The sequence below is a fragment of the Staurois parvus genome, unplaced genomic scaffold (assembly GCF_062004578.1).
Source record: "Staurois parvus isolate SC_StPar_1 unplaced genomic scaffold, SC_StPar_1.0 ptg000594l, whole genome shotgun sequence".
NCBI classification, from domain to species: Eukaryota; Metazoa; Chordata; class Amphibia; order Anura; family Ranidae; genus Staurois; species Staurois parvus.
Window position 1 is genome coordinate 1605871 of NW_028318390.1, and position 27553 is coordinate 1633423.

General features: G+C 51.5%; 1 protein-coding gene across 2 annotated transcripts in view; it reads left to right on the forward strand.

Moving 5' to 3' along the window:
* LPCAT2 (lysophosphatidylcholine acyltransferase 2) overlaps positions 1-27069 on the forward strand; it is a 428744-nt gene extending 401675 nt beyond the window's left edge. The window contains exon 15 of one of the 2 annotated variants that reach the window (XM_089692556.1): positions 24130-27069. In XM_089692556.1, the coding sequence (XP_089548682.1) occupies positions 24130-24353 (224 nt within the window). In that variant the 3' untranslated portion in view covers positions 24354-27069. The remainder of the gene's footprint in view (positions 1-24129) is intronic. The other variant, XM_089692557.1, reaches the window with a different exon arrangement.
* Positions 27070-27553: the final 484 nt, after the last annotated feature.

Below are 27553 nucleotides of genomic sequence, written 5' to 3' on the forward strand. Positions count from 1 at the left end.
CTGAGGGACACAGAATTGTTACTCAGGGACACAGAATTGTTACTCAGGGACAGACACAGAATTGTTACTGAGGGACACAGAATTGTTACTGAGGGACACAGAATTGTTACTCAGGGACAGACACAGAATTGTTTCTGAGGGACACAGAATTGTTACTCAGGGACACAGAATTGTTACTGAGGGACACAGAATTGTTACTCAGGGACACAGAATTGTTACTCAGGGACAGACACAGAATTGTTACTCAGGGACACAGAATTGTTACTCAGGGACACAGAATTGTTACTGAGGGACACAGAATTGTTACTGAGGGACACAGAATTGTTACTCAGGGACAGACACAGAATTGTTACTCAGGGACAGACACAGAATTGTTACTGAGGGACACAGAATTGTTACTGAGGGACACAGAATTGTTACTCAGGGACACAGAATTGTTACTCAGGGACAGACACAGAATTGTTACTCAGGGACACAGAATTGTTACTCAGGGACACAGAATTGTTACTGAGGGACACAGAATTGTTACTGAGGGACACAGAATTGTTACTCAGGGACAGACACAGAATTGTTACTCAGGGACAGACACAGAATTGTTACTGAGGGACACAGAATTGTTACTGAGGGACACAGAATTGTTACTCAGGGACAGACACAGTATTGTTACTGAGGGACACAGAATTGTTACTGAGGGACACAGAATTGTTACTCAGGGACAGACACAGAATTGTTACTGAGGGACACAGAATTGTTACTGAGGGACACAGAATTGTTACTCAGGGACACAGAATTGTTACTCAGGGACAGACACAGAATTGTTACTGAGGGACACAGAATTGTTACTGAGGGACACAGAATTGTTACTCAGGGACACAGAATTGTTACTCAGGGACAGACACAGAATTGTTACTGAGGGACACAGAATTGTTACTCAGGGACACAGAATTGTTACTGAGGGACACAGAATTGTTACTCAGGGACACAGAATTGTTACTCAGGGACAGACACAGAATTGTTACTCAGGGACACAGAATTGTTACTCAGGGACAGACACAGAATTGTTACTCAGGGACACAGAATTGTTACTGAGGGACACAGAATTGTTACTCAGGGACACAGAATTGTTACTGAGGGACACAGAATTGTTACTGAGGGACACAGAATTGTTACTGAGGGACACAGAATTGTTACTCAGGGACACAGAATTGTTACTGAGGGACACAGAATTGTTACTGAGGGACACAGAAGTGTTACTGAGGGACACAGAATTGTTACTCAGGGACACAGAATTGTTACTCAGGGACAGACACAGAATTGTTACTCAGGGACACAGAATTGTTACTCAGGGACATATAATCGTTGAATTAAAGAGTATGTCAGACAACATGCAGAGGAGTGGCAGAGGAGGCAATGTTTTAGGAGCGAGCAGACGTGGCAGCAGAGGAAGGGGTCGAGGCAGCACTAGTCGCAGCCAGAGGCCATTGCTCCCGGTGTCATCCAGCGGTCGTGTCTCCACTGACAACTCTGCCGTCATCGATTGGTTGGCTCGGTCGTCTTCCTCTTCCCAGGTCACCTCTGACACCTACAGCCAACGGTCGGTGGGTACGTCAGACACAACCGTTAGTTGGCATGGCCCGGGAGCAAGCCCACTGAAATCACGTGTCCTCTACCTGCCCCTGTCCTTTGGTGTTCCCTCACCAAGCGAAGTATCGCATGCTGTGGGCTCAGCCCCACTGTACAGTGAGGAAGAGCTAACAGAGGGCGGTCAGGAACGGGAGGAGACATCCGCCTTTTCAGCAGCCAGGCGAAGAAGTAGTGGCGAGGAGAGTGGCTCGGTAGCCGGTCTAGAGACAGGTCTGTCTCCTGACCCACACGCAGCCGAGGGGGCTAGTAGTGAGGCGGAGACCCTAATTGATGATGATGAGGCTGATCGCACTTGGCAGCATCGTCGTCATCAGGCTATTGCTTCCGCATCATCAGGAGAAGAGGGTGGCAGCTTGGCAGGGAGCAAAACAGTCGGTGAGTTTCCCAGGAGGCAGCAGGGTCGCAGCAGTGTCAGTGGAGGCAAACGGCCACGGAGTAGAGCACCAGCTCCACTGCAGCCTACCACCATGGCCAGTAGTGGTGCCGGTGTGCACGGAGGAAGTAGCAGTCAGCCAGTGAGGAGTATCGGGGGCAAAGTTTCCTACTCGGCGGTGTGGCAATTTTTCGTCAAGCCGCCCGAGGAAGTAAACGTAGCCGTATGTCGACTATGTGGCCAGAAAGTCAAGCGTGGCCAGGGGGCCCATGTTGGGACTACAGCGTTGCGGCAGCATATGCAGCGTCGTCATTTGGTGGCCTGGGAAAACCGTGATAAAGATACGGCGGTTCTGCCTGCCCCAGCCCCCGCTCCATCACCCGCTCCGTTACTTGCTCCGTCACCCGACGTCAATCGCCCTCTATCAGCCAGTCAAGGCTCCAACACCTCTGCTGAGGGGAGTTGTCGCTCGTTGGCATTTTCCGCTCGTTCAGATGCTCCTTCTCCTGCTACTCCTCTTCACGGATTCCGTCAGCAGTCTTTCTTGGAATCCGTTTCCAAGAGACAACAGTTTGCGAGCACGCACCCGACGGTGCAAACGCTGAACGTCCTCCTGTCCAAGTTGCTGGTGCTGCAGTCCCTCCCTTTCCAAGTGGTGGACTCAGCACCTTTCCGAGAAATGATGGCTTGTGCCGCGCCGCGGTGGAGAGTGCCAAGCCGTCATTTCTTCGCCAAAAAGGCAGTGCCAGCCCTGCATTCACATGTAGAAGAGATGGTGGGCCAGTCTTTGAGCATGTCGGTCTCTGCCAAAGTGCACGGCAGTGCCGACGTGTGGAGCTGTAACTACGGTCAGGGACAGTACATGTCATTTACGGCCCACTGGGTGAACGTGGTGCCGGCACAGCCGCACCAGCAACTTGGACAGGTCACGCCGCTTTTGCCTCCACGTTTGCACGTCCTTGGTCCACAAAAGATGTCCGCCTCTACCACCTCTTCTTCCGCCGTGTCCTCAGCCGCCACCCCCGTGCCAAGTCCCATTACCCGACCGGCATATCACATGTGCAGGGCGCAACGGTGTCACGTTGTGCTGCACCTGGTGTGCCTTGGCGAACGTAGTCACACAGGGGAGGAACTTCTGAGTGTAATGAACAGAGAAATCGACAGATGGCTGTCTCCGCGCAAACTGAAAATCGGAACCATGTTGACCGACAACGGAAAGAACATGGTGTCTGCTCTGCGTCAAGGAAGGTTGTGCCATGCGCCATGCATGGCTCACGTGTTCAATCTGGTTGTCAAGCGGTTCCTCAAAATCCACCATCCCACTGCAAGACATCCTTAAAATGTCACGTAAACTTTGCATGCATTTCAGCCATTCCTACACCGCAAAGCACACCCTCCTTGAGCTACAGCGGCAGAACGGAATTCCACAGCATCGCCTGATCTGCGACGTTGCAACAAGGTGGAATTCAACCCTACACATGTTAGACCGCCTTTACGAACAGCGAAAGGCCATCACCGATTTCCTGATGTTACAAGCGGATAAAGGTACTCCCCTATGTAACTTCGATGTCAGCCATTGGCAGCTCATGCGTGACACCTGCCGCTTGCTCAGGCCCTTTGAGGAGGCCACGCTATTCGTGAGTCGGCAGGACTATGGGATGAACGACGTCATTCCTCTGTTGCACGTCCTGGAACAAATGCTGTTAACAATGGCTGGTCAGGGTGCGGTAGACGTGGCGCACAGATCTCAACGCCACATGACCCCTGTGGGGGCAGGACAGGAAGAAGAGGAGGAGGTAGAGGAGGACATTTGTGCTCAGGAATTATTGAGTGAAATGGGTGGTTTTTCCACTCAGCGGACAGGAGTGGAGGAGCAGGAGCATCTGGTAGAGGAGGAGGAGGAGGAGACAGAGGACCCAGACGCACCGTGGCAGTATGCTGTGGAGATGGAGGCAGGGAGTCCCTCGCATTCCTTGGCACAAATGGCCCATAGCATGCTCGGTTGCTTGCGTAGCGACAGCCGAATAATAACCATCAGACAGAGGGATGACTTTTGGCTGTCCACCTTGTTGGACCCTCGCTACCGTTCAAAAATGGTGGCCTTTTTCACACCTTCTGAGAGGGAGGCCAAAATAACGTACTATAAAAACCACCTATGTAGTCAGTTGGTCTCTGCCTTTCTGCGCCAACGTCCATCCTCAGACACTGTGGGCCCTGTGCGCTCGCGTTCCGCTGCCATGGCAGCAGGGGAGGGGTGGGGTGGTAGGAGCAGTGGCAGCTCCACCAGCAGCGGCTGCCTCAGTCTGCAGTCGATGATGAGTAGCTTTCTTCACCAGCGCAGTGAGGAAACTACTAACCAGCCGCAGCAGCAGCAGCAGCATCATGTGGACCTGGAGCAGGACCTCAAACAACAGGCTTGGGCCTACTTGGACAGCACCCTGCCAACCGAGGTAGACAATCCCCTTGACTACTGGGCAACGAAACTTGACCTTTGGCCCCAACTAGCTGAATTTGCCCTTGAAAGGCTGTCATGCCCGGCCAGTAGCGTGGCATCGGAGCGCGTGTTTAGTGCGGCAGGAGGTATTGTAACTCCGCGGAGGACACGACTGTCCACCCAAAGTGTGGAGAGACTCACATTTGTGAAAATGAATCAGGCGTGGATTAGTCTGGATTTCAAACCACCAGTTCCTGACACAGCTGACTAAATCCGCCATGAATCATGCCCCAAACATGTGCCACTTTCAGGTCTCCTCACACTGCTGGTGTGTTCCATTTTTTGTCATAGGGTGCTGGCAGATTACGGGCCTCCCATTGCTGCTGCCAGGCCCGTAATCTGCCATGGGCCCCAGTACCGCCTCCTCATGCTGCTGCCAGGTCCAGAGTCTCTCATGGGTCCCTGTACGGCCTCCCATTGCTGCTGTCTCCATCGCCACACTCTGCCATGTGCCACTTTCAGGTCTCCTCACACTGCTGGTGTGTTCCATTTTTTGTCATAGGGTGCTGGCAGATTACGGGCCTCTCATTGCTGCTGCCAGGCCCGTAATCTGCCATGGGCCCCTGTACCGCCTCCTCATGCTGCTGCCAGGTCCAGAGTCTCTCATGGGTCCCTGTACGGCCTCCCATTGCTGCTGTCTCCATCGCCACACTCTGCCATGTGCCACTTTCAGGTCTCCTCACACTGCTGGTGTGTTCCATTTTTTGTCATAGGGTGCTGGCAGATTACGGGCCTCTCATTGCTGCTGCCAGGCCTGTAATCTGCCATGGGCCCCTGTACCGCCTCCTCATGCTGCTGCCAGGTCCAGAGTCTCTCATGGGTCCCTGTACGGCCTCCCATTGCTGCTGTCTCCATCGCCACACTCTGCCATGTGCCACTTTCAGGTCTCCTCACACTGCTGGTGTGTTACATTTTTTGTGATAGGGTGCTGGCAGATTACGGGCCTCCCATTGCTGCTGCCAGGCCCGTAATCTGCCATGGGCCCCAGTACCGCCTCCTCATGCTGCTGCCAGGTCCAGAGTGTCTCATGGGTCCCTGTACGGCCTCCCATTGCTGCTGTCTCCATCGCCACACTCTGCCATGTGCCACTTTCAGGTCTCCTCCCACTGCTGGTGTGTTCCATTTTTTGTCATAGGGTGCTGGCAGATTACGGGCCTCCCATTGCTGCTGCCAGGCCCGTAATCTGCCATGGGCCCCAGTACCGCCTCCTCATGCTGCTGCCAGGTCCACAGTGTCTCATGGGTCCCTGTACGGCCTCCCATTGCTGCTGTCTCCATCGCCACACTCTGCCATGTGCCACTTTCAGGTCTCCTCACACTGCTGGTGTGTTCCATTTTTTGTCATAGGGTGCTGGCAGATTACGGGCCTCCCATTGCTGCTGCCAGGCCCGTAATCTGCCATGGGCCCCTGTACCGCCTCCTCATGCTGCTGCCAGGTCCACAGTGTCTCATGGGTCCCTGTACGGCCTCCCATTGCTGCTGTCTCCATCGCCACAATCTGCCATGTGCCACTTTCAGGTCTCCTCACACTGCTGGTGTGTTCCATTTTTTGTCATAGGGTGCTGGCAGATTACGGGCCTCCCATTGCTGCTGCCAGGCCCGTAATCTGCCATGGGCCCCAGTACCGCCTCCTCATGCTGCTGCCAGGTCCAGAGTCTCTCATGGGTCCCTGTACGGCCTCCCATTGCTGCTGTCTCCATCGCCACACTCTGCCATGTGCCACTTTCAGGTCTCCTCACACTGCTGGTGGGTTCCATTTTTTGTCATAGGGTGCTGGCAGATTACGGGCCTCCCATTGCTGCTGCCAGGCCCGTAATCTGCCATGGGCCCCAGTACCGCCTCGTCATGCTGCTGCCAGGTCCACAGTGTCTCATGGGTCCCTGTACGGCCTCCCATTGCTGCTGTCTCCATCGCCACACTCTTCCATGTGCCACTTTCAGGTCTCCTCACACTGCTGGTGTGTTCCATTTTTTGTCATAGGGTGCTGGCAGATTACGGGCCTCTCATTGCTGCTACCAGGCCTGTAATCTGCCATGGGCCCCTGTACCGCCTCCTCATGCTGCTGCCAGGTCCAGAGTCTCTCATGGGTCCCTGTAGGGCCTCCCATTGCTGCTGTCTCCATCGCCACACTCTGCCATGTGCCACTTTCAGGTCTCCTCACACTGCTGGTGGGTTCCATTTTTTGTCATAGGGTGCTGGCAGATTACGGGCCTCTCATTGCTGCTGCCAGGCCCGTAATCTGCCATGGGCCCCTGTACCGCCTCCTCATGCTGCTGCCAGGTCCAGAGTCTCTCATGGGTCCCTGTACGGCCTCCCATTGCTGCTGTCTCCATCGCCACACTCTGCCATGTGCCACTTTCAGGTCTCCTCACACTGCTGGTGGGTTCCATTTTTTGTCATAGGGTGCTGGCAGATTACGGGCCTCTCATTGCTGCTGCCAGGCCCGTAATCTGCCATGGGCCCCAGTACCGCCTCCTCATGCTGCTGCCAGGTCCAGAGTCTCTCATGGGTCCCTGTACGGCCTCCCATTGCTGCTGTCTCCATCGCCACACTCTGCCATGTGCCACTTTCAGGTCTCCTCACACTGCTGGTGTGTTCCATTTTTTGTCAAAGGGTGCTGGCAGATTTCGGGCCTCTCATTGCTGCTGCCAGGCCTCTAATCTGCCATGGGCCCTTGTACCGCCTCCTCATGCTGCTGCCAGGTCCAGAGTCTCTCATGGGTCCCTGTACGGCCTCCCATTGCTGCTGTCTCCATCGCCACACTCTGCCATGTGCCACTTTCAGGTCTCCTCACACTGCTGGTGGGTTCCATTTTTTGTCATAGGGTGCTGGCAGATTACGGGCCTCTCATTGCTGCTGCCAGGCCCGTAATCTGCCATGGGCCCCTGTACCGCCTCCTCATGCTGCTGCCAGGTCCAGAGTGTCTCATGGGTCCCTGTACGGCCTCCCATTGCTGCTGTCTCCATCGCCACACTCTGCCATGTGCCACTTTCAGGTCTCCTCACACTGCTGGTGTGTTCCATTTTTTGTCATAGGGTGCTGGCAGATTACGGGCCTCCCATTGCTGCTGCCAGGCCCGTAATCTGCCATGGGCCCCTGTACCGCCTCGTCATGCTGCTGCCAGGTCCACAGTGTCTCATGGGTCCCTGTACGGCCTCCCATTGCTGCTGTCTCCATCGCCACACTCTGCCATGTGCCACTTTCAGGTCTCCTCACACTGCTGGTGTGTTCCATTTTTTGTCATAGGGTGCTGGCAGATTACGGGCCTCCCATTGCTGCTGCCAGGCCCGTAATCTGCCATAGGCCCCTGTACCGCCTCCTCATGCTGCTGCCAGGTCCAGAGTCTCTCATGGGTCCCTGTACGGCCTCCCATTGCTGCTGTCTCCATCGCCACACTCTGCCATGTGCCACTTTCAGGTCTCCTCACACTGCTGGTGTGTTCCATTTTTTGTCATAGGGTGCTGGCAGATTACGGGCCTCTCATTGCTGCTGCCAGGCCCGTAATCTGCCATGGGCCCCTGTACCGCCTCCTCATGCTGCTGCCAGGTCCAGAGTCTCTCATGGGTCCCTATACGGCCTCCCATTGCTGCTGTCTCCATCGCCACACTCTGCCATGTGCCACTTTCAGGTCTCCTCACACTGCTGGTGTGTTCCATTTTTTGTCATAGGGTGCTGGCAGATTACGGGCCTCTCATTGCTGCTGCCAGGCCCGTAATCTGCCATGGGCCCCTGTACCGCCTCCTCATGCTGCTGCCAGGTCCAGAGTCTCTCATGGGTCCCTGTACGGCCTCCCATTGCTGCTGTCTCCATCGCCACACTCTGCCATGTGCCACTTTCAGGTCTCCTCACACTGCTGGTAGGTTCCATTTTTTGTCATAGGGTGCTGGCAGATTACGGGCCTCTCATTGCTGCTGCCAGGCCCGTAATCTGCCATGGGCCCCTGTACCGCCTCCTCATGCTGCTGCCAGGTCCAGAGTGTCTCATGGGTCCCTGTACGGCCTCCCATTGCTGCTGTCTCCATCGCCACACTCTGCCATGTGCCACTTTCAGGTCTCCTCACACTGCTGGTGTGTTCCATTTTTTGTCATAGGGTGCTGGCAGATTACGGGCCTCCCATTGCTGCTGCCAGGCCCGTAATCTGCCATGGGCCCCTGTACCGCCTCGTCATGCTGCTGCCAGGTCCACAGTGTCTCATGGGTCCCTGTACGGCCTCCCATTGCTGCTGTCTCCATCGCCACACTCTGCCATGTGCCACTTTCAGGTCTCCTCACACTGCTGGTGTGTTCCATTTTTTGTCATAGGGTGCTGGCAGATTACGGGCCTCCCATTGCTGCTGCCAGGCCCGTAATCTGCCATAGGCCCCTGTACCGCCTCCTCATGCTGCTGCCAGGTCCAGAGTCTCTCATGGGTCCCTGTACGGCCTCCCATTGCTGCTGTCTCCATCGCCACACTCTGCCATGTGCCACTTTCAGGTCTCCTCACACTGCTGGTGTGTTCCATTTTTTGTCATAGGGTGCTGGCAGATTACGGGCCTCTCATTGCTGCTGCCAGGCCCGTAATCTGCCATGGGCCCCTGTACCGCCACCTCATGCTGCTGCCAGGTCCAGAGTCTCTCATGGGTCCCTATACGGCCTCCCATTGCTGCTGTCTCCATCGCCACACTCTGCCATGTGCCACTTTCAGGTCTCCTCACACTGCTGGTGTGTTCCATTTTTTGTCATAGGGTGCTGGCAGATTACGGGCCTCTCATTGCTGCTGCCAGGCCTGTAATCTGCCATGGGCCCCTGTACCGCCTCCTCATGCTGCTGCCAGGTCCAGAGTCTCTCATGGGTCCCTGTACGGCCTCACATTGCTGCTGTCTCCATCGCCACACTCTGCTATGTGCCAATTTCAGGTCTCCTCACACTGCTGGTAGGTTCCATTTTTTGTCATAGGGTGCTGGCAGATTACGGGCCTCCCATTGCTGCTGCCAGGCCCGTAATCTGCCATGGGCCCCAGTACCGCCTCCTCATGCTGCTACCAGGTCCACAGTGTCTCATGGGTCCCTGTACGGCCTCCCATTGCTGCTGTCTCCATCGCCACACTCTTCCATGTGCCACTTTCAGGTCTCCTCACACTGCTGGTGTGTTCCATTTTTTGTCATAGGGTGCTGGCAGATTACGGGCCTCTCATTGCTGCTACCAGGCCTGTAATCTGCCATGGGCCCCTGTACCGCCTCCTCATGCTGCTGCCAGGTCCAGAGTCTCTCATGGGTCCCTGTAGGGCCTCCCATTGCTGCTGTCTCCATCGCCACACTCTGCCATGTGCCACTTTCAGGTCTCCTCACACTGCTGGTGGGTTCCATTTTTTGTCATAGGGTGCTGGCAGATTACGGGCCTCTCATTGCTGCTGCCAGGCCCGTAATCTGCCATGTGCCCCTGTACCGCCTCCTCATGCTGCTGCCAGGTCCAGAGTCTCTCATGGGTCCCTGTACGGCCTCCCATTGCTGCTGTCTCCATCGCCACACTCTGCCATGTGCCACTTTCAGGTCTCCTCACACTGCTGGTGTGTTCCATTTTTTGTCATAGGGTGCTGGCAGATTACGGGCCTCCCATTGCTGCTGCCAGGCCCGTAATCTGCCATGGGCCCCAGTACCGCCTCCTCATGCTGCTGCCAGGTCCAGAGTCTCTCATGGGTCCCTGTACGGCCTCCCATTGCTGCTGTCTCCATCGCCACACTCTGCCATGTGCCACTTTCAGGTCTCCTCACACTGCTGGTGGGTTCCATTTTTTGTCATAGGGTGCTGGCAGATTACGGGCCTCTCATTGCTGCTGCCAGGCCCGTAATCTGCCATGGGCCCCAGTACCGCCTCCTCATGCTGCTGCCAGGTCCAGAGTCTCTCATGGGTCCCTGTACGGCCTCCCATTGCTGCTGTCTCCATCGCCACACTCTGCCATGTGCCACTTTCAGGTCTCCTCACACTGCTGGTGTGTTCCATTTTTTGTCAAAGGGTGCTGGCAGATTTCGGGCCTCTCATTGCTGCTGCCAGGCCTCTAATCTGCCATGGGCCCTTGTACCGCCTCCTCATGCTGCTGCCAGGTCCAGAGTCTCTCATGGGTCCCTGTACGGCCTCCCATTGCTGCTGTCTCCATCGCCACACTCTGCCATGTGCCACTTTCAGGTCTCCTCACACTGCTGGTGGGTTCCATTTTTTGTCATAGGGTGCTGGCAGATTACGGGCCTCCCATTGCTGCTGCCAGGCTCGTAATCTGCCATGCGCCCCTGTACCGCCTCCTCATGCTGCTGCCAGGTCCACAGTCTCTCATGGGTCCCTGTACGGCCTCCCATTGCTGCTGTCTCCATCGCCACACTCTGCCATGTGCCACTTTCAGGTCTCCTCACACTGCTGGTGTGTTCCATTTTTTGTCATAGGGTGCTGGCAGATTACGGGCCTCATATTGCTGCTGCCAGGCCCGTAATCTGCCATGGGCCCCAGTACCGCCTCCTCATGCTGCTGCCAGGTCCAGAGTCTCTCATGGGTCCCTGTACGGCCTCCCATTGCTGCTGTCTCCATCGCCACACTCTGCCATGTGACACTTTAGGGTCTCCTCACACTGCTGGTGTGTTCCATTTTTTGTCATAGGGTGCTGGCAGATTACGGGCCTCTCATTGCTCCTGCCAGGCCCGTAATCTGCCCTGGGCCCCTGTACCGCCTCCTCATGCTGCTGCCAGGTCCAGAGTCTCTCATGAGTCCCTGTACGGCCTCCCATTGCTGCTGTCTCCATCGCCACACTCTGCCATGTGCCACTTTCAGGTCTCCTCACACTGCTGGTGGGTTCCATTTTTTGTCATAGGGTGCTGGCAGATTACGGGCCTCTCATTGCTGCTGCCAGGCCTGTAATCTGCCATGGGCCCCTGTACCGCCTCCTCATGCTGCTGCCAGGTCCAGAGTCTCTCATGGGTCCCTGTACGGCCTCCCATTGCTGCTGTCTCCATCGCCACACTCTGCCATGTGCCACTTTCAGGTCTCCTCACACTGCTGGTGTGTTACATTTTTTGTCATAGGGTGCTGGCAGATTACGGGCCTCCCATTGCTGCTGCCAGGCCCGTAATCTGCCATGGGCCCCAGTACCGCCTCCTCATGCTGCTGCCAGGTCCACAGTCTCTCATGGGTCCCTGTACGGCCTCCCATTGCTGCTGTCTCCATCGCTACACTCTGCCATGTGCCACTTTCAGGTCTCCTCACACTGCTGGTGTGTTAGGAATGGACTGGCCAGCAATGGTGGGACTCACCTGCCTTTTGATCTGCAGTACCAGGGCTGGCCAGCGGGTGTTCCCTGCAATCAGAGACTCAACTTTGCAGCCAGCTAACACCTGTAACTGATGATGCTGGGGTATTTAAGGGATGGCCAGACCCACAGACTCTGCCTTGGTGTTGTGTTTGTCCTGGGCCCTGCATCCTGTTTCTGTCCTGCATCCTGTTTCTGAACCGCTGCTGACTTCTCCTGCTCTGATCCCGGCTCGCTCCTGACCAACCCTCTGTCTGACCCTCTGTACCACGCTGCTTGCTACCTGTTCTGATCCCTGGCTTGTGACCCTGACCAATCTCCGCTTGCTCCCCCTGTACCTACCTGCCTTATTGATATTGACCCGGCCTGCCTGACGACGCTTGCTTGTATGTATTGTTATCTGTGGGTGGTTTGGTTTGTTTGCACTGTATTATGTTTTAGTATTGCACTGCGTTTATGTTTGTACTGTTAGTGTTAATATATTATATTGTTTATAACATATCTGAGGTCTGCGTTTCCCTGCTTCAGTCACACACCTCTGGTCATACCTGGGAGCCCTGACATTACACCAAGGCCAATCCTGACCAGAAGTGGCTGCACAGGGAAGCCATCTTGGCTTGTTGATGGGAAGGATGGATCTTGATGAGGTTGAGTATTTATATCTGCTAGTGTTTGATGACAGGGAGTATGCTTATCAAACTCTGAAGGAATATACCCGGGATGAATTGCTAGAATGTATACGGCTCGCTCATGTTCTAGTAGATCAGGGCACAGTGTTCTCTGAGGTACAGCCATTGATTGAGGTTTGTGCAGAGTTGGTTTCATCTGGTTCCCCCGAATGCAGGGATGAATTTTTGCCACCATTTAGTGCAGACCAGGTAGAGTCCCTGGTGTGGTTATTAGAGGATGATGTGGGTTACTTTCTGGAGCGTTATTCCACATGTTCACCACAGACACTGCGAGAGTGTATAAACGCAGTGCAGTCATTGACCAGACAGGCTTTGTGTAAGCTCAGCTTTGTTCAACCCCTACTGCAGACATGGACAGATTTGTTGCACCCAGCCTCAGTCAGCTTACAAAGACCCAGTCCTGCTTCTAACTCTACTCCTGTATTCCCACCAGCTCCTCCAGTTACAGCCCAGTATACTTGGCTATCTACCGCATGTCAGTACCCTGTTCCCACTCGCTGCACCTATCCTGCCTTTAATCCTGTAAAAAAGCCCTCTGTAGCAACTGCTCCCTCTCCTGTTCCATCCTCCAGTTCTTCTCTGTCTCCAGCTGCTCCATTCGTTTGCAGACCTGCGTTTACTTGCAGTGCTCCAGTAGTTAAAACCAGAAAAAAGCGAAAATTCTTTCCAACCAATACCATCCTGCCAGTATCCAAACCGGTGAGCCTGCCTTCCGTGGTTCAGACTGAAGCCTCTACTTGGCCTGAAGCCTCTACGCGGCCTGAAGCCTCTCCTCGGCCTGAAGCCTCTACGCGGCCTGAAGCCTCTCCTCAGCCTGAAGCCTCTACGCGGCCTGAAGCCTCTACTCGGCCTGATGCCTCTCTTCAGCCTGAAGCCTCTACTCGGCCTGATGCCTCTACTCGGCCTGATGCCTCTACTCGGCCTGATGCCTCTACTCGGCCTGAAGCCTCTACTCGGCCTAATGCCTCTACCCAGCATGATGAACTGATCCAGCCTGACGATCCTATTAGGCCAGTTGACTCGATGCCTGCTGTTGATCCAGATGATCCGGTACCTGATCCGGTGCCCGCTGTCGTACCTGGTGACTCGGTGCCCACTGCCTTGCCAGATGACGCGGTGCCCGCTGGCAAGCCAAATGACCTGATGCCTGGTGACCCGATGCCCGCTGTCCAGCCAGACCATCCAATGTCTGACCCAGTGCCTGCGGTCATACCAGTTGACTCGGAGCCCACTGTCGTGCCTGGTGTCTCGGTGCCCGCCGCTCCGCCTGGGGGCCCGAGACCTGTCGCTCCTCCTGGGGGTCCGGCGCCCGCCGCTCCGCCTGAGGGCCCGAGACCTGTCGCTCCACCTGGGGGTCCGGCGCCCGCCGCTCCGCCTGAGGGCCCGAGACCTGTCGCTCCATCTGGGGGCCCGAGACCTGTCGCCCCGCCTGGGGGCCCGAGACCTGTCGCCCCGCCTGGGGGCCCGATGCCTGTCGCCCCGCCTGGGGGCCCGATGCCTGTCGCCCCGCCTGGGGGCCCGATGCCTGGGGGCCCGATGCCTGTCGCCCCGCCTGGGGGCCCGATGCCTGTCGCCCCGCCTGGGGGCCCGATGCCTGTCGCCCCGCCTGGGGGCCCGGTGCCTGTCGCCCCGCCTGGGGGCCCGGTGCCTGTCGCCCCGCCTGGGGGCCCGGTGCCTGTCGCCCCGCCTGGGGGCCCGGTGCCTGTCGCCCCGCCTGGGGGCCCGGTGCCTGCTGCTCCGCCCGGGGGCCCGGTGCCTGCTGCTCCGCCCGGGGGCCCGGTGCCTGTAGCCCCGCCCGGGGGCCCGGTGCCTGTAGCCCCGCCCGGGGGCCCGGTGCCTGTAGCCCCGCCCGGGGGCCCGGTGCCTGCTGATCCGCCTGGTGGCCCGCTGCCTGCTGCTTCGCCTGGTAATCCGATGTGCCTCTGCCCGGAGTCCTGCCCGATGTGCCTCTGCCCGGAGTCCTGCCCGATGTGCCTCTGCCCGGAGTCCTGCCCGATGTGCCTCTGCCCGGAGTCCTGCCCGATGTGCCTCTGCCCGGAGTCCTGCCCGATGTGCCTCTGCCCGATGTGCCTCTGCCCGATGTGCCTCTGCCCGGTGTGCCTCTGCCCGGTGTGCCTCTGCTCGATGTGCCTCTGCCCGGAGTCCAGCCCGGTGTGCCGCTGCCCGGAGTCCTGCCCGGTGTGCCAGTCTTTGATATCCCGCCAGTTGCCAGACCCGGGCGGTGGAACATTTTGCCCAGCTAGGACTGTTTGGAGCGTCCTGAGGCCGCTCCTTGAGGAGGGGGTACTGTTAGGAATGGACTGGCCAGCAATGGTGGGACTCACCTGCCTTTTGATCTGCAGTACCAGGGCTGGCCAGCGGGTGTTCCCTGCAATCAGAGACTCAACTTTGCAGCCAGCTAACACCTGTAACTGATGATGCTGGGGTATTTAAGGGATGGCCAGACCCACAGACTCTGCCTTGGTGTTGTGTTTGTCCTGGGCCCTGCATCCTGTTTCTGTCCTGCATCCTGTTTCTGTCCCGCTGCTGACTTCTCCTGCTCTGATCCCGGCTCGCTCCTGACCAACCCTCTGTCTGACCCTCTGTACCACGCTGCTTGCTACCTGTTCTGATCCCTGGCTTGTGACCCTGACCAATCTCCGCTTGCTCCCCCTGTACCTACCTGCCTTATTGATATTGACCCGGCCTGCCTGACGACGCTTGCTTGTATGTATTGTTATCTGTGGGTGGTTTGGTTTGTTTGCACTGTATTATGTTTTAGTATTGCACTGCGTTTATGTTTGTACTGTTAGTGTTAATATATTATATTGTTTATAACATATCTGAGGTCTGCGTTTCCCTGCTTCAGTCACACACCTCTGGTCATACCTGGGAGCCCTGACATGGTGTGTTCCATTTTTTGTCATAGGGTGCTGGCAGATTACGGGCCTCCCATTGCTGCTGCCAGGCCCGTAATCTGCCATGGGCCCCAGTACCGCCTCCTCATGCTGCTGCCAGGTCCACAGTGTCTCATGGGTCCCTGTACGGCCTCCCATTGCTGCTGTCTCCATCGCCACACTCTGCCATGTGCCACTTTCAGGTCTCCTCACACTGCTGGTGTGTTACATTTTTTGTCATAGGGTGCTGGCAGATTACGGGCCTCTCATTGCTGCTGCCAGGCCTCTAATCTGCCATGGGCCCCTGTACCGCCTCCTCATGCTGCTGCCAGGTCCAGAGTCTCTCATGGGTCCCTGTACAGCCTCCCATTGCTGCTGTCTCCATCGCCACACTCTGCCATGTGCCACTTTCAGGTCTCCTCACACTGCTGGTGGGTTCCATTTTTTGTCATAGGGTGCTGGCAGATTACGGGCCTCTCATTGCTGCTGCCAGGCCCGTAATCTGCCATGGGCCCCTGTACCGCCTCCTCATGCTGCTGCCAGGTCCAGAGTCTCTCATGGGTCCCTGTACGGCCTCCCATTGCTGCTGTCTCCATCGCCACACTCTGCCATGTGCCACTTTCAGGTCTCCTCACACTGCTGGTGTGTTCCATTTTTTGTCATAGGGTGCTGGCAGATTACGGGCCTCTCATTGCAGCTGCCAGGCCCGTAATCTGCCATGGGCCCCTGTACCGCCTCCTCATGCTGCTGCCAGGTCCAGAGTCTCTCATGGGTCCCTGTACGGCCTCCCATTGCTGCTGTCTCCATCGCCACACTCTGCCATGTGCCACTTTCAGGTCTCCTCACACTGCTGGTGTGTTCCATTTTTTGTCATAGGGTGCTGGCAGATTACGGGCCTCCCATTGCTGCTGCCAGGCCCGTAATCTGCCATGGGCCCCAGTACCGCCTCCTCATGCTGCTGCCAGGTCCAGAGTCTCTCATGGGTCCCTGTGCGGCCTCCCATTGCTGCTGTCTCCATCGCCACACTCTGCCATGTGCCACTTTCAGGTCTCCTCACACTGCTGGTGTGTTCCATTTTTTGTCATAGGGTGCTGGCAGATTACGGGCCTCCCATTGCTGCTGCCAGGCCCGTAATCTGCCATGGGCCCCTGTACCGCCTCCTCATGCTGCTGCCAGGTCCACAGTGTCTCATGGGTCCCTGTACGGCCTCCCATTGCTGCTGTCTCCATCGCCACACTCTGCCATGTGCCACTTTCAGGTCTCCTCACACTGCTGGTGTGTTACATTTTTTGTCATAGGGTGCTGGCAGATTACGGGCCTCCCATTGCTGCTGCCAGGCCCGTAATCTGCCATGGGCCCCAGTACCGCCTCCTCATGCTGCTGCCAGGTCCAGAGTCTCTCATGGGTCCCTGTACGGCCTCCCATTGCTGCTGTCTCCATCGCCACACTCTGCCATGTGCCACTTTCAGGTCTCCTCACACTGCTGGTGTGTTCCATTTTTTGTCATAGGGTGCTGGCAGATTACGGGCCTCCCATTGCTGCTGCCAGGCCCGTAATCTGCCATGGGCCCCAGTACCACCTCCTCATGCTGCTGCCAGGTCCAGAGTCTCTCATGGGTCCCTGTGCGGCCTCCCATTGCTGCTGTCTCCATCGCCACACTCTGCCATGTGCCACTTTCAGGTCTCCTCACACTGCTGGTGTGTTACATTTTTTGTCATAGGGTGCTGGCAGATTACGGGCCTCCCATTGCTGCTGCCAGGCCCGTAATCTGCCATGGGCCCTAGTACCGCCTCCTCATGCTGCTGCCAGGTCCAGAGTGTCTCATGGGTCCCTGTACGGCCTCCCATTGCTGCTGTCTCCATCGCCACACTCTGCCATGTGCCACTTTCAGGTCTCCTCACACTGCTGGTGTGTTACATTTTTTGTCATAGGGTGCTGGCAGATTACAGGCCTCTCATTGCTGCTGCCAGGCCTGTAATCTGCCATGGGCCCCTGTACCGCCTCCTCATGCTGCTGCCAGGTCCAGAGTCTCTCATGGGTCCCTGTACGGCCTCCCATTGCTGCTGTTTCCATCGCCACACTCTGCCATGTGCCACTTTCAGGTCTCCTCACACTGCTGGTGGGTTCCATTTTTTGTCATAGGGTGCTGGCAGATTACGGGTCTCTCATTGCTGCTGCCAGGCCTGTAATCTGCCATGGGCCCCTGTACCGCCTGCTCATGCTGCTGCCAGGTCCAGAGTCTCTCATGGGTCCCTGTGCGGCCTCCCATTGCTGCTGTCTCCATCGCCACACTCTGCCATGTGCCACTTTCAGGTCTCCTCACACTGCTGGTGTGTTCCATTTTTTGTCATAGGGTGCTGGCAGATTACGGGCCTCCCATTGCTGCTGCCAGGCCCGTAATCTGCCATGGGCCCCAGTACCGCCTCCTCATGCTGCTGCCAGGTCCAGAGTGTCTCATGGGTCCCTGTACGGCCTCCCATTGCTGCTGTCTCCATCGCCACACTCTGCCATGTGCCACTTTCAGGTCTCCTCACACTGCTGGTGTGTTCCATTTTTTGTCATAGGGTGCTGGCAGATTACGGGCCTCCCATTGCTGCTGCCAGGCCCGTAATCTGCCATGGGCCCCTGTACCGCCTCGTGATGCTGCTGCCAGGTCCACAGTGTCTCATGGGTCCCTGTACGGCCTCCCATTGCTGCTGTCTCCATCGCCACACTCTGCCATGTGCCACTTTCAGGTCTCCTCACACTGCTGGTGGGTTCCATTTTTGTCATAGGGTGCTGGCAGATTACGGGCCTCCCATTGCTGCTGCCAGGCCCGTAATCTGCCATGGGCCCCCGTACCGCCTCCTCATGCTGCTGCCAGGTCCAGAGTCTCTCATGGGTCCCTGTACGGCCTCCCATTGCTGCTGTCTCCATCGCCACACTCTGCCATGTGCCACTTTCAGGTCTCCTCACACTGCTGGTGGGTTCCATTTTTGTCATAGGGTGCTGGCAGATTACGGGCCTCCCATTGCTGCTGCCAGGCCCGTAATCTGCCATGGGCCCCCGTACCGCCTCCTCATGCTGCTGCCAGGTCCAGAGTCTCTCATGGGTCCCTGTACGGCCTCCCATTGCTGCTGTCTCCATCGCCACACTCTGCCATGTGCCACTTTCAGGTCTCCTCACACTGCTGGTGTGTTACATTTTTTGTCATAGGGTGCTGGCAGATTACGGGCCTCCCATTGCTGCTGCCAGGCCCGTAATCTGCCATGGGCCCCCGTACCGACTCCTCATGCTGTGACGTTGCAACAATGTGGAATTCAACCCTACATATGTTAGACTGCCTTTACGAACAGCGAAAGGCCATCACAGATTTCCTGATGTTACAAGCGGATAAAGGTACTCCCTGTGTAACTTAGATGTCAGCCATTGGCAGCTCATGCGTGACACCTGCCGCTTGCTCATGCCTTTTGAGGAGGCCACGCTATTCGTGAGTCGGCAGGACTATGGGATGAACGACGTCATTCCTCTGTTGCACGTCCTGGAACAAATGCTGTTAACAATGGCTGGTCAGGGTGCGGTAGACGTGGCGCACAGATCTCAACGCCACATGACCCCTGTGGGGGCAGGACAGGAAGAAGAGGAGGAGGTAGAGGAGGACATTGGTGCTCAGGAATTATTGAGTGAAATGGGTGGTTTTTCCACTCAGCGAACAGGAGTGGAGGAGCAGGAGCATCTGGTAGAGGAGGAGGAGGAGACAGAGGACCCAGACGCACCGTGGAAGTATGCTGTGGAGATGGAGGCAGGGAGTCCCTCGCATTCCTTGGCACAAATGGCCCATAGCATGCTCGGTTGCTTGCGTAGCGACAGCCGAATAATAACCATCAGACAGAGGGATGACTTTTGGCTGTCCACCTTGTTGGACCCTCGCTACCGTTCAAAAATGGTGGCCTTTTTCACACCTGCTGAGAGGGAGGCCAAAATAAAGTACTATAAAAACCACCTATATAGTCAGCTGGTCTCTGCTTTTCTGCGCCAACGTCCATCCTCAGACACTGTGGGCCCTGTGCGCTCGCGTTCCGCTGCCATGGCAGCAGGGGAGGGGTGGGGTGGTAGGAGCAGTGGCAGCTCCACCAGCAGCGGCTGCCTCAGTCTGCAGTCGATGATGAGTAGTTTTCTTCACCAGCGCAGTGAGGAAACTACTAACCAGCCGCAGCAGCATCAGGTGGACCTGGAGCAGGACCTCAAACAACAGGCTTGGGCCTACTTGGACAGCACCCTGCCAACCGAGGTAGACAATCCCCTTGACTACTGGGCAACGAAACTTGACCTTTGGCCCCAACTAGCTGAATTTGCCCTTGAAAGGCTGTCATGCCCGGCCAGTAGCGTGGCATCGGAGCGCGTGTTTAGTGCGGCAGGAGGTATTGTAACTCCGCGGAGGACACGACTGTCCACCCAAAGTGTGGAGAGACTCACGTTTGTGAAAATGAATCAGGCGTGGATTAGTCTGGATTTCAAACCACCAGTTCCTGACACAAATGACTAAATCCGCCATGAATCATGCCCCAAACATGTGCCACTTTCAGGTCTCCTCACACTACTGGTGGGTTCCATTTTGTCATAGGGTGCTGGCAGATTACGGGCCTCCCATTGCTGCTGCCAGGCCCGTAATCTGCCATGGGCCCCTGTACCGCCTCCTCATGCTGCTGCCAGGTCCAGAGTCTCTCATGGATCCCTGTACGGCCTCCCATTGCTGCTGTCTCCATCGCCACACTCTGCCATGTGCCACTTTCAGGTCTCCTCACACTGCTGGTGTGTTCCATTTTGTCATAGGGTGCTGGCAGATTACGGGCCTCCCATTGCTGCTGCCAGGCCCGTAATCTGCCATGGGCCCCTGTACCGCCTCCTAATGCTGCTGCCAGGTCCAGAGTGTGTCATGGGTCCCTGTACGGCCTCCCATTGCTGCTGTCTCCATCGCCACACTCTGCCATGTGCCACTTTCAGGTCTCCTCACACTGCTGGTGGGTTCCATTTTTGTCATAGGGTGCTGTATGGCCTCCCATTGCTGCTGCCTCCACCGCCGCACTGTGGCTCCACACTCTGGTTTTGGCCCCGTGACTGCCCAAATGAGTGAAGTGTGCGGTGATTCTAAGATCGACGGCACTCATCTGCATGTCATACTGACTGACAGTATTATTTCTCTTCCCCAGCAGACTCCAAGGGCATTTAAATTAAAGGTACAGTGTTCTGCACTAATATAAAGGCTCTCTGAAGCCTAGAAACACCCTTTTATAAGTTAAAATCGCAGCGAATATATTCGCATCGAATCGAATTTATTCCTCGAATTCGCCGAATCAGCCGAATCGAATTTTTGAATACTTCGCTCATCTCTAATAAGATCCACAAATGGGATCCCAACAAGACAGTGCTAAATATGCACTAAAATAATGCTGAGGTATGAAAAAATATACCGCCAGGTATACCGTGTGCCAACTAAATTGTGGCTATAGAAAATTGCAGAATATATACCCATACATAGTGCACATAGTGATAAATAAAAAAGAATCTATAAAAAACTGTGAATAGTGAAAAAAAGCACAAGGCTAATATGACACAACACAGTTGCTTGAAAAAATGATCAGCCAGAATAAACAGACCAAAATATAAACTAATAGTATGATTAGAAGTAAACCATATAGCAGTGACCTCTAAATGGGGGATAACGTGAAAACATTTGTGAATTAGTGACACTTATACAATCCTGTATATGGTGAAAAAAATAAGCCGCAAGATTTATATACCGCAACCCTGTAGTTGGGAAATTGAAATATAGGTATAAGAATAAGAGTGAACTTATTATTAGTGACCCCAAAATAGGGGATAAATTAATAGATAAGTGACACACTAAAATAATGGATTAAAAAAAGGTCCAAAAATGTATATAAATGACCCAACATACTGTATATGGTGAGTCACATGAACTTATAACGATCCAACAAAAACCATAAAGTCCCAAACCACCTAAAAAACGGTGGAGGTGTTCTATAGTCCTTAAATAGTGCTGGTGTTTGAAAGGGTAAACATAGAAGGAGATCCAACACTGGGTGAAATGCCCCCTCACCTCCATAAAGTGACCCCACAGGGTCAAAACGCTTGTTTTCACTTATGCCAGTACATAGCTTTTCTTTTTTTTCTACTCTAGCACAGCAATGTCTAGTTCACTCTATCCCTCATAAATAAATCCAGCATTTTTTAGTTGCATTTAGAAAGACAAACCCAACTATCCACAATATTAGTAGTGTTGCAAGACTCATTCTTTGGTGGAGTCATTTTAAAAAGGAGTTTAATGCAAATAAATTCACATTACTGAAGACATCAACATTATTACAGTTTGTTATTGTATAGGATAATATTTTAATCCTAGATTGTAAGGAGTAGGGCCCTCAAATCCCTCTTGCATTGAACTGTATTGTTGCTGTATTGTCTCCCGTTATATTGTAAAGCGCTGAGCAAACTGTTGGCGCTATATAAATCCTGTATAATAATAATAATCCTTCAAGCTACATCTCTTAGGATGGTGAGTAATGGGAGATGGTTAAACTACTGTATAAGAGTTTCTTCTGTAGTCCTGAGCATTTCTGTGTTCATAGTTATTATTAGAACTCCAACATTATTTTGCAAATAACTGATAGAGCATCTATATGCAAATAGAAAGCAAGCTTACTAAAATTAAATCTGAACTAGAATCCATTAATAAAAATTATTTGAGCAGCACAGTGGCTAAATGGTTAGCACTTCTGCCTGGCAGTACTGGGGTCGTTGTTTTGAATCCCAGCCTGCATGGGTTTTCTCCGGGTACTCCGGTTTCTTTCCACACTCCAAAGACATGCTGGTAGGTTAACTGGATCCTGTCTAAATTGGTCCTAGTATGTGTATGTATGGATGTAAGTTAGGGACCTTAGATTGTACCTTGAGGGTTAGGGACTGATGTAAATGTACAATATATATGTAAAGCGTTGTGTAAAATGACGGCGCTATACCTCAAACAAATAAATAAAATATTTGTACTATATGGGATACTTGGGACATTTTCAGTACAATATTGGCTCTGGCTTTTGGTGCCAGATGAGTGGTGGATTGAGAAGTAGTCTGAATTGTATGGACACAGTGAACACATCAAGTGATTATTAACCACTTGACCTCCAGAGGATTTACCCCCCTTAATGACCAGGCCTCTTTTTGCTACTCGGCGCTGCACTAATTCAACTGATAATTGTGCGGTTAGGCAATGCTGCACCCAAACGAAATTTAAGTCCTTTTTTTCACACAAATAGAGCTTTCTTTTGGTGGTATTTGATCACCTGTGCGCTTTTTATTTTTCACGCTATAAACAAAAGGCCAAAAATGTTGAAGAAAAACGATATTTTTTACTTTCAGCTATAAAAAATATATAGTAAACTCAAAGTTGGTTATAAATTTAGGCCAAAATGTATTCTGCTACATTTTTTTGGTAAAAAAAAATCCCAATAAGTGTATATTGATTGCTTTGTGTGAAAGTTATAGCGTCTACAAACTATGGTATAGATACTGCAATTTACGCCATTTTTTTGCTATACAGCGCTGCGCTATTTTAACGGACAATTGCGCGGTCATGCAATACGGTACATAAATGAAATTTATATCCTTTTTTTTCCCACAAATTGAGCTTTCTTTCGGTGGTATTTGATCGCCTGTGCGGTTTTTATTTTTTGCTTTAAAAAAAAAAAGGCTGACAATTTTAAGGAAAAAAAACAATATTTTGGACTTTTTGCTATAAAACATGTCCAGTAAAAAAAAATTTAAAAATCAAATTTAGTCATAAATTTCTGTCAAAATGCATTCTGCGACATGTCTATGCTAAAAAAAAAACCCAATACGTGTAAATTAAATGGTTTACGTGAAAGTTATAGCGTTTACAAATGGCGGGAAAGATACTGGGATTTTTAGGTTTTTTTTATACTAATAATGGCGGCGATCAGCGACTTATGGCGGCGATCAGCGACTTATGGTGGCGATCAGCGACTTATGGAGGGACTTCGACGGACATTCTGACATTGGGGGGTACTGACTTGGGGTCACTGACATCCCTAGTGACACCAATACAGTGATCAGTGCAAAAAAAAACCACTGACACTGTACTAATGGCACTGGGGAGGAAGGGGTTAAGTTTATTATTCAGGGAAAGGGTTAATTGTGTGAGGGGAGTGTTTTACTAGGGGGCGGGGGGGTGTACTGCAGGGAACATCACTGATCGGGAGAGAGAAACTCTTCTGTCCCGATCAGCGTGTCCTGGAGCTGTCAGGGAACTGACAGAAGGCACAGCTACTGCAGCTGTGCTCTCTGTCAGCGATTGCCGCCGATCGCCGGGACATAGCCGGTAACAACTGACATCCGCAGCTGTGATTGGCGGGTCGCCCCCTACCTGTTTTTAAAACACACGTTTTAAAACGTGCTTTTGCCCAGCCGTGCCGCCCTGCCGCTGTATTTATACAGTGGCTGGGCGGCATGTGGTTAAGTTGTATTCATAGAGTTTTTATGAGTTGGGAACCACATAGAAAGTAAGGGAACAAAAGCAAAAAACTTACAGAGGTTCTAATAGTTCCTCACAGTATCTGCCTAGTGAATGGAAAGAATTCATATAATTATATAATTCAACAGGGAGTCTAAACATTCACCATTCTATCCAAAGTGTAAACAAAAAATATGTACAGAGTACCTTACAACAGCAGTTTTTATTTGGCATGATGATAACTGAAACATTTTGTCAGCTTTCTTTGTATGTGTTTCAGAGGAGTTCAAAAACTTTTTCCTGAAGCATCCAGAATATGCGAAGCTCTTTACAACATACCTAGAGCATCAAAAATTTTACATGCATATGTTACAGCAAAAGGAAAATGAAGAGAACCTGTTGGTGTCTCATATTACAGAAAATCAGGATAATTTGAATATCAACGATGAAGCTCCTAGTACAACAGACAAGAAAGAAGACTAAGAGATGAGCTATGTAATAAAAAATATACTGGGTTTTCTTTTAATATTCTGTTTCCTTTATTGTATTACTTATTGCAAATATAAAATCTTAAAAACTACTGGTTTATATATTTCAGGTCAAATCAACAGGGCTCTGCTTTTCACTTGTGTATCTTGGATATGAACATAAACTATCCTTTGTTTTGGTGTAAAATAAAATGCTAGTTATAATGCACAGATGTCATATATTAAATGATTTATATATAGGCATTATTATAGGGTACCACCCTCATAACTGTTAGTGAAAATTATGATGCTATAGTGAATCTAAATATTAATATAATTAAGTGTTCTTGCATGGCAAGACCACTTACTGTTATCTCACATATACATTCTTATTATTATAGCCAAATTTCGACCCTAACTCCTCCCACAGTTTTTACACTACATAGACAGTAATATACCAAAACGTGCGGATTGTTCCCGAATGGTGTGCTATTACTTTGTGGAACGTTTCACCGAATGGTTCACGAAATATCGGCGTTTTTGTGGTGAAATTGATCCCATAGGAATGAATGGCGGAATGTTCAAAACTAGAGTGGGAGCTGACAAAAGCTAGAGTGTGAGCTGAAAAATCAGGACATGATTTCTAAACTGCCATCACTTCCTCATTTTCAAGCCCATCTACACAAATCTTATATATATAACATTCGGCTATCCCTGGTGCCACTAAAAATGTCCACGGCTAAGCCATAGTCCTGATAGTTTTCACAATATGACCATTTGTTTGCAACTCACGCCGCCCATTGACATTCATTCGAACTCCACTCTAGCCACCTCAAATTTGAAGGGCAATCTCTAAACTGCGACTGTGCCTTCATTTTTAATATTTCAGAGACATACTATGCATCAAAATGTAGGTCTGGCTCTTGTGATTCCCACAATATAAAGCTCTTTGGTGTAGGATTTATAATTTTTAAAATACAAATGTTTGAAGATGGCAACCGCCAGTGAAGTGAGCAAGTTGGAGCAGTTTGTTTTTAACCGCTCTTCTCTGCCCTTGCTGTAGAGTGAGTTGCCATAGGAACCCAGGTGTGTGAGCAGGCAGCAGAGTGACAAGCCACTCCACCCAGTTACTCCACCCACTCCAGTTGTAGACTACTGGTGGAGGCAAGAACACTTCACACAATTTCCCCAGAAATTGTAGCTTTTCTAGTTGACTAATGTTGTGCCTAAATGATAACACCAGTCAAGATAAAATTCCTTAGTAAAACTGCATTTTACTAGACTTTGTGTTCATGTGATTTCTTTTTTTGACTATATGTACAGCAAAACCTGTAATAGATTATGAAAATTCCTTCCAAGGAACATTTAAAAATTTCCCTTTGAAACAACATATTCTAAATGAAAGGAAATTCATAAAGGAAGGACTAGTATTGGATCAAAGTAGAAAGGGCTTGATGCAAATATATGTAATATGCCGGTTTGATGAATGTGCACAGAAATTCGCAGCAGATCAGCTACAATTTATTGATCAGGTCATGACCAGCCAAAAGATTATACTAGGCACACACACATTCTAGTAAAAATGTTGTCATTGAACTTATTTTTTGTGAAAAATGCCTTGGTCTTTTTGCAGTAGAGCTTTTTTTAGGATTTTCCACCCTTCTGTCCAAAAATTGGAATAGATCAATGGTGTGGAAATGCATAACTAATTAAGAATTATTATATTCACCATGGAAACCTCATCCATGTGAGCCCAAAAAACTAAAACACTTGTGATTAGTACATTTAGCATTGGCAGGAATAGTAGTATGACTACTGCAATCCACACTGTTGAGCAAAATAACAGGTAAATAGCTGTGTATTTTCATTGTAAAAAACAGCTGAATTAATAATCATCAAAAGGATTGCCATTTATACTATTGCTACTGTTTTGGCATTAGTATTAAAAATATTAAAATGTTTTTCATCTATAGTTTGTATGATAGTAGAGATGGTAGCATGCAGTATTTACACCATTATTAATACTACCTTTAGGACTTGCAACAAAAGCACAAAAAAATTAATATAACAAAAAATTATTTTCTTTGCAAAGCTAAATTAATGTAAAATCTTCTTTTGTTAATTCTTGAATGCAAAATAGTTGCAAAAGATTTACTATTCCAGGTTGACAGTATGGAAAGTCTAACAGTTGCATGGCCTCTCATATTCTCATGCAAAGATTTTGTTAAAATCCACATACAAATCTTTGAACAAACTTTTCTGCATGAATCCTATTGTGTTTAGCATATACTAAGAGAAAAGATACTTTCAGAAAAAACTGACTCCCGCTGTAGGTTTATGTCCATATGGAACATTATTTTTAATTCCAAATGGTGCATCCAAAAACAAACAGATATAAATAGCTTTTAATGTACATATTTGCTATTTATTTTGGCATTTTGATGGGAGTGGTTCAGGAGGATACTTCTGTTATATTATGGACATTGTTAGATGCTGGAAACTTGTTTTCAAGCATGCAAAAAGTCAATTATGGAGGAAGCAAGAAAAGGGTTATGAAAAATAAAAGATATTATAACATTACTTTACAAACATTTTTTCATATACAAATTTGCCAACTGTGATCATATAAACCTTGTAATTACAATGTAATAATATTAGGAGGTAAGTACCAAAATAATTATTTTACATTTTACAAGGTATCTATGTTATATTTAATAAAGTATTCTTACTTATTCAGCATCGTAAACAAGTCTGTTTCTCTTCGTACTATCCAACAGGTCCAAAGAAAGGGGCAAATTCTATTCTGTACTGGTCAAATGTCACCAAGGTTTCATACTCATAATATTTAGGATATGGAGCAGCCTGCTTCCTACAATTGCAGGGGTGCGCAAAATCTTGTATATACCGTATATGTGATTTTGCATTTCCGGGTAAGGGGCATGCGCGAGCCACGCGCCGCCATTTACGGCTGCAGCTGTCAATCACCAGATCCCGGACAATAATTACCTACCAGCGCCTGGTATTTACCAAGCATCTCCGACAGGGAGGAAGACTGTTTTGTTTACTAACAGTCTTCCTCCCTGTCAGCTTGGGCACATTGCTGTGGATGGCTGCCCCATTGAGGGGCAGTTTTCCATGTAAGCTGTAATGGAGGGTATGGGGAGAAGAGAGTGGCTGGTGGCAGTCTGCAGAGACCTGTGTACAAAGATGTAGTTG